Source organism: Brachyistius frenatus, unplaced genomic scaffold, assembly GCF_029030835.1.
Source record: "Brachyistius frenatus isolate BFR_SWC_R1_liver_20210118 unplaced genomic scaffold, ASM2903083v1 Contig_96, whole genome shotgun sequence".
Classification (NCBI taxonomy): domain Eukaryota; kingdom Metazoa; phylum Chordata; class Actinopteri; family Embiotocidae; genus Brachyistius; species Brachyistius frenatus.
This window is the reverse complement of record NW_027210695.1, coordinates 1-12,160: the sequence shown is the minus strand read 5'-3', so window position 1 is coordinate 12,160 and position 12,160 is coordinate 1. Positions and strand designations below refer to the sequence as shown.

The window sequence follows — 12,160 nt, the reverse complement described above, 5'->3', positions numbered from 1 at the left end:
ACTTTTTTTTTGTTTTTGTTGTTTCACGTTTGAAAAAAAATAAATTGGAATCATTTGATTAAATTGACGTTTTTTTTTTTTAGTATCGAGTACATTACTACACAAGCGATATATCTTTTCTAGATATTTTTTTGTTTTTGTTTTCGTCGGATTGTTCCGGCTTTCGTCATACCTGGTCAACAAACGTCACTTCCTCATTGGTTCAGGCGGGCTGGTTGAAAGCAGAGCAGACGAGCTTCATCGCGCTACTCGGTCCGTGAAGTTGCGTTAATTCGGTATTTTTTTTTTTTTAACGTGTTTGTCAACTACAACAAACACATTTCTCTGTCTTGTTACAACCGGCGTGTGTGTGTTAGACTTCAAGCTGTCGACAAAGTTAAGCTCGGATAGTTTCGCGGCTCCTCCTGGCAGACATTAGCGTTGACGTCACAGCTAAGGCGACGTTAATGTTTGTTATTGGTGACTGAATTAAAAAACAAAAACAAATCGTCATCATCTCTTTAATTTCACAAGCTATGGACCGACCATCAAGGTGAGTGAATACTTGTGTTAATCCAAATTCATGCTCCCAGTTGACCTGATGACTCCATTAATGCGAACACGTCATTTTATTTTTGTTGTTGTTGTTGACACACAGGAAGACAAAGGTTTTGAACTACTGTGAATCCAAAGACATTGATGATGGTGAGTTAAAGTCTAACTTCTACTCAATTTACTGTGCCTATTGGTGTTGTTCTCTTACTTAAGACTCACTTTATTTCCAGAAGATGTAAAATAGTTAGATGAACACATCTCAAGTTTCTCCCTCTCTTTTTTTTAATTTATTTATTTATTTTAACAGATGAAGATTTTGCCTGTGTGATGGCACCGCCCAGCAAAAAGGCCCGGGAGGATGCGAAACAGCAACAAATGAAATCAAGCAAGTCGTCCGGTCGGGAGACCAACTCGCAATCCCCACCGAGCCAGAACAGCAGCAGGTGGATGTACAACAAGACGTTTAAAATGATGATGACGTGTACCAGCTCAGACTGAGAGAAAACAATTTAAACTTTATTGCGCACACACAAAAAAAACCTAATCTGTTTGTTGTACTTTCGTAGCATATGAAATGTATAATAGACAAAACACCAGTCTATAAGGTAACATAGCAAAAAATGATGATAGGAAAAAAAACAGTTCAAAGTGGGAAGTGTTTTTTGCTCTGTGTAAACTCAGGGAAGAGTGACCTTCTTTTAACCTTCAAGGAAATACAATTAGTTTTAGGTCACGCCATTCAAAAGACGGCATCAGGAACATTTCTATTATAATGACGTCATGCTGATCCCATAACCTGTCAATCAACTTAAAACAGGACTTCAAAATAAGCCGATAAGCAAGATGTGAGCTTCTCTTTGTTTTCAGGTCACCTACAAGTTCGGTGTTGTTCCAAGGATAATTTATTTATTTATATATAATACATATTTAAGGTGTTTGACGAGTAAACTAAAAGTTGAAAATCTCTCACAGGACAGGACATTGTTTATACAACAAGGCTTGAATCTTGTCAACATTAATTCATTTTCGCAGACAACCTCTGGATGGAAAAGTGTATGAAAGAGATCTTGAAGCCGCCATCACACTTTCGCAGCTCAATAATGCAGATGGATTAAAGGACCAGTCTCCCACCAGTAAAGGTATGTATGCTGTGGCCTGTAAAATGCAGATCAGGTTGTTTACAGTTGAAAATCTGTCACCTTCATTTCTTCTTAAATTTATTCAGGTGATATCAGAGTTCAACTCCCAGGAGATGAAAACACAGATCCAACATCTTTGCACCTGTCCAACTGCAGTGTGAATGGTGCAATCATGGGTAAAGTTCCTCTATTTTTATCCACTGTAGATATTTTACTGCACATATCATGTCCTCACACATGACAAATATATTTGTTTGAATATAATCCTGCTTGATAAGGATGGAATTAGTATGATTTCTTTTCCTGCAGCTGTCTGAATGTTTGGTTTTCTTCAGGTCTTGACAAAATCACATCAGAGAAAGGGTCACCTGCCTCATCCGCACAAAGAAAGGCTGCCTCTAAAGCCACTGAGGAGCAAAGACAAAAGGATGAAGATGAGGACTATCAACCCAAACTCACACCAGGTAATCACTTTTTCATCGCTCCAAAAGACAACGTTGGTTTTGTGTCATTAAAATAACAATAATGCCTTTCCAGAATCGGAGAGCGATGAAGATTTCAGTGAACCAGATGAGAGCGAAGATGAGGAGTTTATAGTAAGGAAAGCCAACAAGACTAAGAAGAAGGAGAAAGTCACCAAGAATGACAAAAACAAACCGACTCCGGCTTCTAAAAAAGAAAAGCAACCATCCAAACCATCAAAGTTTAAATCACAGGCAGCAGGTACGTTCCTGAGGTTCATCATAGACGACTCAGCATTTGGCTGCAGTTGAAATCCCACTTGGTCATTATTATGAGAACTACTTTGTCTCGCAGCAGCTTCCACCCTGATGAGAAGTCCTCCAACAGCCAAAGTTGCACCAAAAACTCCGGCTTCATCCTCCCCAGTTTTCACTTCGAAGCCTGCAGTCTCTCTGAGCCCACCAGGGGGCAGAGTGGCCAAGTGGATCCCACCAGGTGCAGTATGAGTAAACCACAGCACTGATACTTTAATATGGACTTTTAGAGACAGATGGAGTGTGTTCCAGTAACTCCAAAACGCACTGTATTACTGTTATTCTTTCCAGCTCAAATTGGAAAAAGTCCCACGTCGTCCCAGAGTCCAGCAGTGAAGTCTCCAGGTCAGGGTCTGCGACTCGGACTATCCCGTCTTGTTCGGGTCAAACCGCTTCACCCCAGTGTTCCAACTCACTGACTGAACTCTTGCCCTGTCAGTGCGACAGTCTGCGTCACTGAGGGCCAAGTCTTGCTGTCTGTTTTTCATTTTTAAGCAGTAAATATTCACGGACTACGAAACATATGAAATGACTTCCAGCAGGATTTCTCTTCCCCACAAATGATCAGTTCTCTTTGTTAAGTGAAGGTGTTTGTTACATTTCAACCTCGTCACTGCAGTCATTTTCCTCCTTTTGTGAGTTCACATCTCAGATACAAAAAAAAAAAAACAGAATTTGATAGAGTGAATTCTCCCCCCCTTTTTTTTTTTTTTTTAAATCTTACTTATATCATCTTACTACCATTCAAAAGATAATATTTTCCTTTTTACACTTGTATGAAAACATTGTATATTGTGTACATACGTCTAAAATAAAATGTAGAAGTTTATTTTTGTACAGCTCTATTTGTACATACAAATACTTCATATATATTTGTTAATACATTTAGGTGGATTAATCTTTAACAAGGCATAATGTTTTAAAAGGTCTGTTTTTCATTTTTTTATAAAACAAAATTATTTAGGAACTAAAACTGTCACTAAAGTAAAAATGACAATATTTACCTCTGAAATGTGGAGTAAGAATATAAAGTGATATGAGAAGAAAGAACTGTCAGTGAAGGTACTTAGTTACATTAAGAGTAAAAGTGAATTAAAGCATACAAATAAATTCTTCTCTTAATGTTTATAAAAACGAAAACATAATTTAATGTATAACATTTTTAAACTGTATAAACATATGGTAATACAAAAAATGGGAACAGTGAACTTTAGACTTTTAGTATCTGTTTCTTTGCTGTTCTGTGTTCAGTTTATCTGAACAGTTTCAAATATTTGTTGACCCTGTTTGTATTGGCTCCTGATATCTGGCATCGCGGAGCCGAACATCAGAGTGAAAAACAAACATCCTACATTTCACGTCAATTATAACGGTATGTAAATACAGGTGTGGAGCCAGAGAATAGATTCACTAAGATAAGAGTTCACCTGAAATAGACCAGAAAGTAAAACGTTCTCTTTCAGTTTGAGACAGAACAACCCGCATCACCAGCAGCAGGATGAGATCCCGCTGGTTTAAAGGGTCACTTGCGGCCTTTGTCGTGGCTTTGGCCTTGTTGCAACTCGGCTCCATTAAGAGGGAGGTGCACACCCATTCGAAGAGGCTCCAGAAGGCCCACCACAACAACACCGTGAGGATGGACAAGATAGAAGCAGACATCAACCGGCTGCGTGAGTTAAAGTCAGCTACTTCTGCATAAAGTCTACATTTAGAATTTAGTAAATACAGTCTGATTTGATGGTCTGCAGTTCAAAATATATAAATTTGCTTCTTTTAGACATATAGACTGTTTTTTGGAACACATTTAAACATTTAATTGATCTGCTTTACGTGAAAATCAATTTAGAAAAACTGGTTATATGGAATATCTGCCCCTAAAAATGATTTTATTAGCAATTATTCTGGTGATTTTCTTACATACTCAGCTTGCCTCAATAAAATGTGTAAATTTAGAAGAAAATTATAATTTCCCAGAGACCACTGTGGCATCTTTAGATTTCAGGTTATTATGTGACCAACAATCCAAAACACGAAGATAAGAAGCGAGGCAAGAAAGTTAAATATTTTTGGCCTCTTGACTGGAAAATTTCAGCATCATAATTAATCATCGTAATAATTAAAGTTTAAACAAACGGGAGCTTCTGTATCTTTACGACTCAGGGAGGGTCATCTGTCAGCCGTCCGTCCCTCTTTTTACAGAGAGCAGACCAATGAGGAGGTTAAAACAAACGCTATCTGGTCTCTTTTGTCCACAGTCAGTTTGATGAAAAAGGAAAGGAGGGAGCCGGTGGCCGAGACGGGAGCAGAGGTGCAGAAGGAGAAGATGGTGGTGAGGAAAGTGCACCCGGACTCTGCTCTGTTCAGAAAGTGGGGGGATCATCTGTCAGAGGAGGATCAGAGGGAGGCGGAGAGGTTATTTCGGAGATACGGCTACAACGCCTTCCTCAGTGACAGGCTGCCCCTCAACAGAGAGATCCCAGACACCAGGCCCCCCAGGTGAGTGAAACTTCCTGCTCCTGCAGGAACTGCTGCTAAAAATCACACCTGGTTCAGGTGATGTCACAACGAACTGCTTGTGATATCTGTTCGGTGTGAAACCCACATCATACACAAATGTTTTTACTTTTTATGCATTTAAAATGCATCAATTTGTATTCTTTTACATGGATAATCTATATTATGTGAATTAATTTTGGGGCAATATTATTTAGAAACTTTTATATTTGACAACAAAACAGACGGATATTTTTGGCACATAAAATAATTTCTATTTTACTCCGTTCAGTGAGTGTAAAATCAACAATTTCATTGTCATTTTGGCATGAATACGATGTTTTTACGCGTGCTACATTTTTGCTCACAGGTGTACTGAGAAAAGGTATCCAGAGGATCTGCTCACCCTCAGTGTTGTGTTAATCTACCTGGATGAAGCTCTTTCCGTCATCAAAAGGGCCGTCCGCAGCGTCATCGACAAAACACCGGCTCGGCTGCTGCAGGACATCATACTGGTGGACGATCACAGCAGCAACAGTATGTAGACCTGCCTCCACAGATTATCTCCCGTCAGGCTGTGGTAGATGACCTTTTAGATGTATGAGGTGATGGAAAATGACAACATATATTTTCTCTTTTGCATCCAGTGACAAATTTATGTTTCGAGACATTTGCATCAAGTTGTGGAGCTCACTGCATTAAAAAAAAATGGAAGCAGAAACAACTGTCCTATGATTCTTGATAGTTCACAGACTTCACTTTGATAAGCTTCTTTAGAGATTATTTTTGTTGACAAGATATAAAAAAAAGAGTGACAGGAGCACTGCTTCTTTATGTAGGTCCTTTTTTTCAAGTTTTCCATTCAAGAAACGATGTGTTCCAATAGATAAATACGACAGTGATGCTGCAGTTTGTTGCCTTTGTGATATTTTACTGAACAATTGTAGGAATATACCTATGAGTTTCTATTGGCAAGTACCATTAAACAAATTGACTTGCAGCAATGTGGCCCCAACAGGAATGGCTTGTTTGCTTTAATCTGGGTCGGAGCTGAAATGTAATATTACACGGAGTGAAATGTGTAAATTTAATGTAAATATATGCCGAGAAATAATCCGGTTAAAAGAATAAATATCATAAGGTTTGTTTGCCCTTTTAAAGGAACAGTTTGATATTTCGTTAAGTAGAATTTGTGCATTTTATGTGAATCCTTTAATTTTGGTTATTTTGTGATTCATCAGTGAGATATTGGTTAGGTGCTTGATGCATGTGGCCACCTGGTTCCAACTGTGGCGGTATAACTAGACTGAGTACACAGTTCAGATTAGTAAAACAGTTAATCTGTCTTCTCTGCAGAGAATTTAATGGAGAAAATGGACGAATACATCACCTTCATCAACAAGGAGCGTCCAGGCCTGGTGAAGAAAGTGCGGCACTCTGAGCAGCTCGGCCTCACCCAGGCTAGACTGTCGGGATGGAAGACGGCTGTAGGGGACGTGGTGGCTATTTTGGATGCTCACATCGAAGTCCATGTACAATGGTTGGTTTAAATGTTGAGTGATCTGAGTCATCACAGCTCACGTTAGTTGTTTTTTACTCCAGCGATAAACATTTTGTCACTTCTTTTTGTTTCTGTTCATCTGTGTCCAGGGCAGAGCCGTTGTTAGCTCGGATTAAAGAGGACCGCACCGTGATATTGTCGCCAGTTTTTGACAAAATCGGTTTTGATGACTTGACAGTGACTTCCTACACATCTGCAGCCCATGGCTTTGACTGGACTCTGTGGTGCCGGTACGAAAACTTTAGCCCCGAGTGGTACGCCTTGAAGGATGAATCACTGCCTGGCAAGTAAGAGTCACCCAAATCACAACAAAACACACTTTTACCCTTCAAGGAATAGTTTGACAATTTGGGAAATATGCTCTGTTTCTCGAGAGCTCAGTGAGTGTAGTACTGATCTTATCTAACTCCCTAGAAAAATTAGAAACAGCTTAATTTCCAAAATGTCAAACAATTCTATAAACATACGCCATGAAAATAATTTACATTTACAAAGATATAGAATTTTGTTTTTGGTACTGAACACACTGAAAAAGATCTATTTAAGCTATAAATATTGAAAACTATTGATGGAACAATAAGATACTGTCTATTGTTTAATTTTCAAATGTTTTAATTAAAAAAAAAATTAAACATTGTTGTGACATTCACAACACACACATTTACTTCCCATTTGGTATGCGGTGTTGTTTCCTTTGTCCCCAGGAGCCCCTCCATCATGGGGATACTTGTAGCTGATCGCAAGTTCTTTGGAGAAATTGGAAGCCTTGATGGTGGAATGAAAATATATGGAGGTGAAAATGTGGAGCTCGGCATCCGGGTAGGATTCTCAAGTTGTTTAACAATCGCCCAAATAAATCGAACATTAAGTCTGACTTCTTGAACTTGGACTGAAGATGCTTTATCAAGTACGCTGTAGTTTTTAGCTACACTAGCAGCATAGCCTTAGGGAATGCTGCGTCAATCAGTCTATTGCTCTACCAGTTTTTCACCAACCCCGTGTCATGGTTGCCATTACATTTTACAGATGTTAATGGTCTCCACACCATCATCAGGTCAAAACCTTAATTTGTGTAACACTTTGTTTTATTAACCTTCAAAACTAATGATATTCCCATGCTAACACATTAAACTAAAATGGTGATCATAGTGAACAACACCTGCTTTGCATCAGCATGCTAGTATTGTCATTGTCCCAAAGAAGCCACAGTGTCCAAGTCCAGCCTCACAGAGAAGCTTGCATGGCCAAAGGCTCTGAGCTTAAGTTGAGTTTATTTTGTTGTTTTTTTGTTTTGTTTTTTAATAATCAAAAACACAAACAAGCTGGATGATCTCAAATGCCAAAGTGTAACTGTTCTTGCTGCTGATATATTCAGGATGTTTGATTACCCTTTGGGAAATGCATGCCGGGATATGCTAAAGAATGTAGAATTTGGCAATATATCTTTGAGTGCATGTTGCTTTGGACGTCCTGTCCGAAAAGACTGTACTCAGTACAGCATGTGTCCTCGTTCAGAGTTAATTTGTTCATATTGTAAATAGTGAGTGAGTCACGTGCCCTTTCAGATCTGCTTTTTGAATATATGTCTGTTGTGTTTTGGCAGGTGTGGCTGTGTGGTGGCAGCATAGAAGTTATACCTTGCTCTAAAATTGCTCACATTGAACGAGCATGGAAGCCCTACCTCCCAGACCTGACAGGCATGATGCACTGAGGGTGGCGGCGGTGTGGCTGGATGAATATAAATACAATGTCAACGTAGCCTGGGACATTTCCCTAGAGGTAGGAGGCCATTAGTCACATGAGTTACAACTTTTTTCATCCAGATACCCTGACTTGGTTTTATCAGTGAGTGCTCTGGAGAGTGCACAAACACTTGAGTTGCTCTGACTTTTCCCAAAATCTTTGTGGCCTTATTTTTCTGACAGAATCACGGGATAGACTTTGGGGATGTGTCAGAGAGGAAGAAGCTAAGAGAGAGTCTAAATTGTAAGCCCTTTCAGTGGTATCTAGATAATGTTTACCCCATGCTGCACCCCCTGGTAAACCTGCTCGGGTATGGAACTGTAAGTAAAACAATTGTAAAACAATATTATATCTGACTGTATGTGGGAGAACGAATCTGCAACTGTTACTATCAAATTTGGGAAAGTTTTAAGTTTAATTAAATATATTGAATCCAATTTTTTTACTTTCAAATTGATTCTCTTTGAAGACTCTCATAGAAGTTAATCATAGGATATCTTAGAGTAGCAAGTGGATTAAAATGTTTTCTTCACTTGTATTTCTTCTGCTTGCAGCTGATAAACAATATTAAGATGGATCTCTGTCTTGATCAAGGCTCAAAAACTTTGAACACACCCATCATATACTCGTGCCACCGCTACTCATCTCAGGTTTGTGCAGAGATTCATTGCTTGCTACCAGACTGTGATTTTCTTTGTTTGCGCGTAATTCTTGTTCTGTGGTGCAGAAATGTTATTATCGCACTGACGGCCAACTCCACATCGGTGGAATCAAGTTTCACAAGTACAAAAGCAACCGCTGTGTGGTGGATCCCGGCACTGGAGTCTACCCAAAAATTTACGAGTGCGAAATGGCCAAGCAGAAGAAGTTCCCCATGCTATGGGATTTTAAGCAGGTAGATATTTCATTTAAAAAAAATATATAAATGTAAAAGGTCTGTCTGGAGGAAAAAAAAAGATAGAAAATTAACTTGTGTTTTATTCTCAGGCAGGACCTATCCAGAATCGAGAAACAAAGAGATGTCTGGAAGTTGTGAGAGATGGAGGTGGCCTTTTCCAACTTCTTGTCCAGCAGTGCAGTGGTCAGAGCTGGAAGATACAACATCTCATCAAAGACCACTGAAAGTCTGGTGGGCAGGTCTGTGAGGACATGAGTGCAGAACTGCACCTCTTGAAAGACGTGGATTAGCAAGAGTCACACGGTGCACCGGCAGAGTTGTGAACTGGATCATCGAGATAAAGAGATCTTTTTTTTATTTTTACTTCATTCGTTATTTTTAGATTGCACATTTTTGACAAATGTCACTTTGCCAATGAGTCATAACTTTGTTTTATGGTTTTGAATATAGAAATGTCCTTTGCTAGCGACAGTTTTGTGTTATAACAACAATAGATTGGCTGTGGGTGACTGTGAAGACTGTTGTATCAAACTAAAGTCTAACTGAATGACTTGCGAATCACTTTTCTCACCAGTACGTTTATTGTAGATTTTTTTTTTGTGCTTGTGTCAGGAAAATACAAATATTGCAAAAACATAGAGTTTTAAGATGCTGTACATCCTTAGACGAGACCACGTGTCCAAAATAAAATTAAATAAAAGCTTCTAATTGCCCATAGATGTTTGGTGATATTACAAAAATCCATCAAGTTAAACAAAACTATTTGTGGTTTTGCTGTTATGAATTGTCAGAGATGAAGGCGTCCCATTTGCTCTGCCACATGACATGGCCTGTATCCTTTAGATGGGCTGGCAGCGAGCTGTACCTGCAATGAGAAGAAACATTTAATGAGAACGAATTCATGGCATTGCAATACTGTTTAAAAAGGTTGCAATAACGTAGAAAAGCTTCATTCTACGTGTTTAAACATGGACAAAAACATCCAAGTTTAATAGCGTTTATACCTTGACGGAATTAAAATCAACTGATGCTGACCTAATCGAGTTCACAGCCAATTCTTTCAGAGTGCCGAGGTTTGCTTTCAGCCCTCCGATGCCCACAAAGGCCTGATAAAAGTCGAAGGAGAGACCTGTGGTGCCAAACAGAGATGGGTCATCAGAGCTAATCACCATCGGGTGGCCCTCAGACATCAGCACAGCTGCAGGGTGGTTCCTGAGATCTGATACCAGCTTGAGCACCTGCAGATCGGAGGTCGAACGAACACATGTAAAGACAGGTATGTACTTTTCTTTTCTACTGTCGCAATTACAATAGGTCATCAAACCTGGTTTGAGACTGGACACAACTCCACAGCCACGTTTCTTTTCCTGGAAAGCTCTTTGGCAAGTGGATGGTGTGCCAAAGCATAGCCGTGCCCAATGCGCGTTGTGTTGAACAGTAGGGCATCAAGAATATTTTGATCTACATCGGTGCCTTCATCATCTGCAAACATAAGCAAAGACGATGTGAACTTTCGAAAAGTGATCCGTTGTAATCATGTATTTCAAGCTTTTCAGTCACCCACCTGTCTCCCCTGCGTGAAAGAAGTATGGCAACGTGACACCCAGTTCAGCCGGCAAGGAAAGCGCATCTCTGAAGTACCAAAGAGTCCTCCCACTGTTCTCCCTGCCAACCTGCAGACCATATTTTTTTTTTAGCTCATCCATTAGTTATACCTGCTTATAACTTTTAGGTTTGGCAAGGGGTGGGGTACACCCTGGGAAAGGTTATCAATCAATCACAGGTTAATTGGTGACTTTAAATTGCACCTCCATGTTAGTCCTGAGTGTCTTTAAAATGTGGATAACAACCTCCAGACAGTGGGAACCACGTACCATGTCGAATCCTGCAACAACATCGGGGAAATCCTTCTGCAGCTGAATGGCCTCTTTTACTGCCGCTTTGACCGCAAATAGACTGAGAGCCCTGCAGAAAGCACCAGACAACAATACTTTATTTATAAATACTTTATTTGACTAATACAGACAGAATTTTAAAAAAGAGGATAACCGCAAATGTAACAATACATCGAAATATAATTATATAATATTAATATGTTGACCATATTTTGGACGACATGCTATAGTATGACTTTTAGACGACACGCTATAGTATGAATTTTTTTTATCATATTTTAGACGACATGCTATAGTATGACTTTTTTTCATATTTTAGACGACATGCTATAGTATGACTTTTTTTTTCATATTTTAGACGACATGCTATAGTATGACTTTTTTTTATCATATTTTAGACGACATGCTATAGTATGACTTTTTGATCATATTTTAGACGACATGCTATAGTATGACTTTTTGATCATATTTTAGACGACATGCTATAGTATGACTTTTTTTTTATCATATTTTAGACGACATGCTATAGTATGACTTTTTGGTCATATTTTAGAAGACATGCTATAGTATGACTTTTTGGTCATATTTTAGAAGACATGCTATAGTATGACTTTTTGGTCATATTTTAGACGACATGCTATAGTATGACTTTTTGATCATATTTTAGACGACATGCTATAGTATGACTTTTTGGTCATATTTTAGAAGACATGCTATAGTATGACTTTTTGGTCATATTTTAGAAGACATGCTATAGTATGACTTTTTGATCATATTTTAGACGACATGCTATAGTATGACTTTTTTGATCATATTTTAGACGACATGCTATAGTATGACTTTTTGATCATATTTTAGACGACATGCTATAGTATGACTTTTTGGTCATATTTTAGAAGACATGCTATAGTATGACTTTTTTGATCATATTTTAGACGACATGCTATAGTATGACTTTTTGATCATATTTTAGACGACATGCTATAGTATGACTTTTTGGTCATATTTTAGAAGACATGCTATAGTATGACTTTTTGATCATATTTTAGAAGACATGCTATAGTATGACTTTTTTGATCATATTTTAGACGACATGCTATAGTATGACTTTTTGATCATAT

General features: G+C 38.6%; 3 protein-coding genes across 4 annotated transcripts; 2 read left to right on the top strand and 1 right to left on the bottom strand.

The window, feature by feature from the left end:
- Nucleotides 1–232: 232 nt before the first annotated feature.
- On the top strand, nucleotides 233–3,139 carry rad51ap1 (RAD51 associated protein 1). 2 transcript variants are annotated; one of them, XM_069711053.1, is made up of 9 exons: nucleotides 233–532; nucleotides 638–684; nucleotides 842–977; nucleotides 1,567–1,673; nucleotides 1,760–1,849; nucleotides 2,009–2,137; nucleotides 2,211–2,396; nucleotides 2,493–2,630; nucleotides 2,741–3,139. In XM_069711053.1, the coding sequence occupies exons 1-9, from the start codon at nucleotides 516–518 to the stop codon at nucleotides 2,866–2,868; spliced, it is 978 nt and encodes a 325-aa protein (XP_069567154.1). In that variant the 5' UTR covers nucleotides 233–515; the 3' UTR covers nucleotides 2,869–3,139. The 2 variants fall into 2 exon arrangements, with proteins under 2 accessions (XP_069567154.1, XP_069567153.1); XM_069711052.1 differs by having other exon boundaries at nucleotides 2,490–2,630.
- Nucleotides 3,140–3,947: 808 nt separating this feature from the next.
- LOC138628173 (probable polypeptide N-acetylgalactosaminyltransferase 8) lies at nucleotides 3,948–9,551 on the top strand. The gene is given in 12 exon segments (XM_069711048.1): nucleotides 3,948–4,119; nucleotides 4,705–4,945; nucleotides 5,313–5,479; nucleotides 6,299–6,482; nucleotides 6,593–6,790; nucleotides 7,208–7,322; nucleotides 8,107–8,194; nucleotides 8,197–8,282; nucleotides 8,429–8,566; nucleotides 8,801–8,896; nucleotides 8,974–9,141; nucleotides 9,234–9,551. Coding segments are annotated over 12 exon segments (1,788 nt in total). The 3' UTR covers nucleotides 9,369–9,551.
- Nucleotides 9,552–9,840: 289 nt separating this feature from the next.
- LOC138628162 (adenosine deaminase 2-A-like) lies at nucleotides 9,841–11,109 on the bottom strand (the record flags this gene model as incomplete). Its single annotated transcript, XM_069711024.1, has 5 exons — nucleotides 9,841–10,009; nucleotides 10,180–10,382; nucleotides 10,469–10,626; nucleotides 10,709–10,817; nucleotides 11,019–11,109. Coding segments are annotated over 5 exons (649 nt in total), but the record flags the coding sequence as incomplete, so codon positions are not given.
- Nucleotides 11,110–12,160: the final 1,051 nt, after the last annotated feature.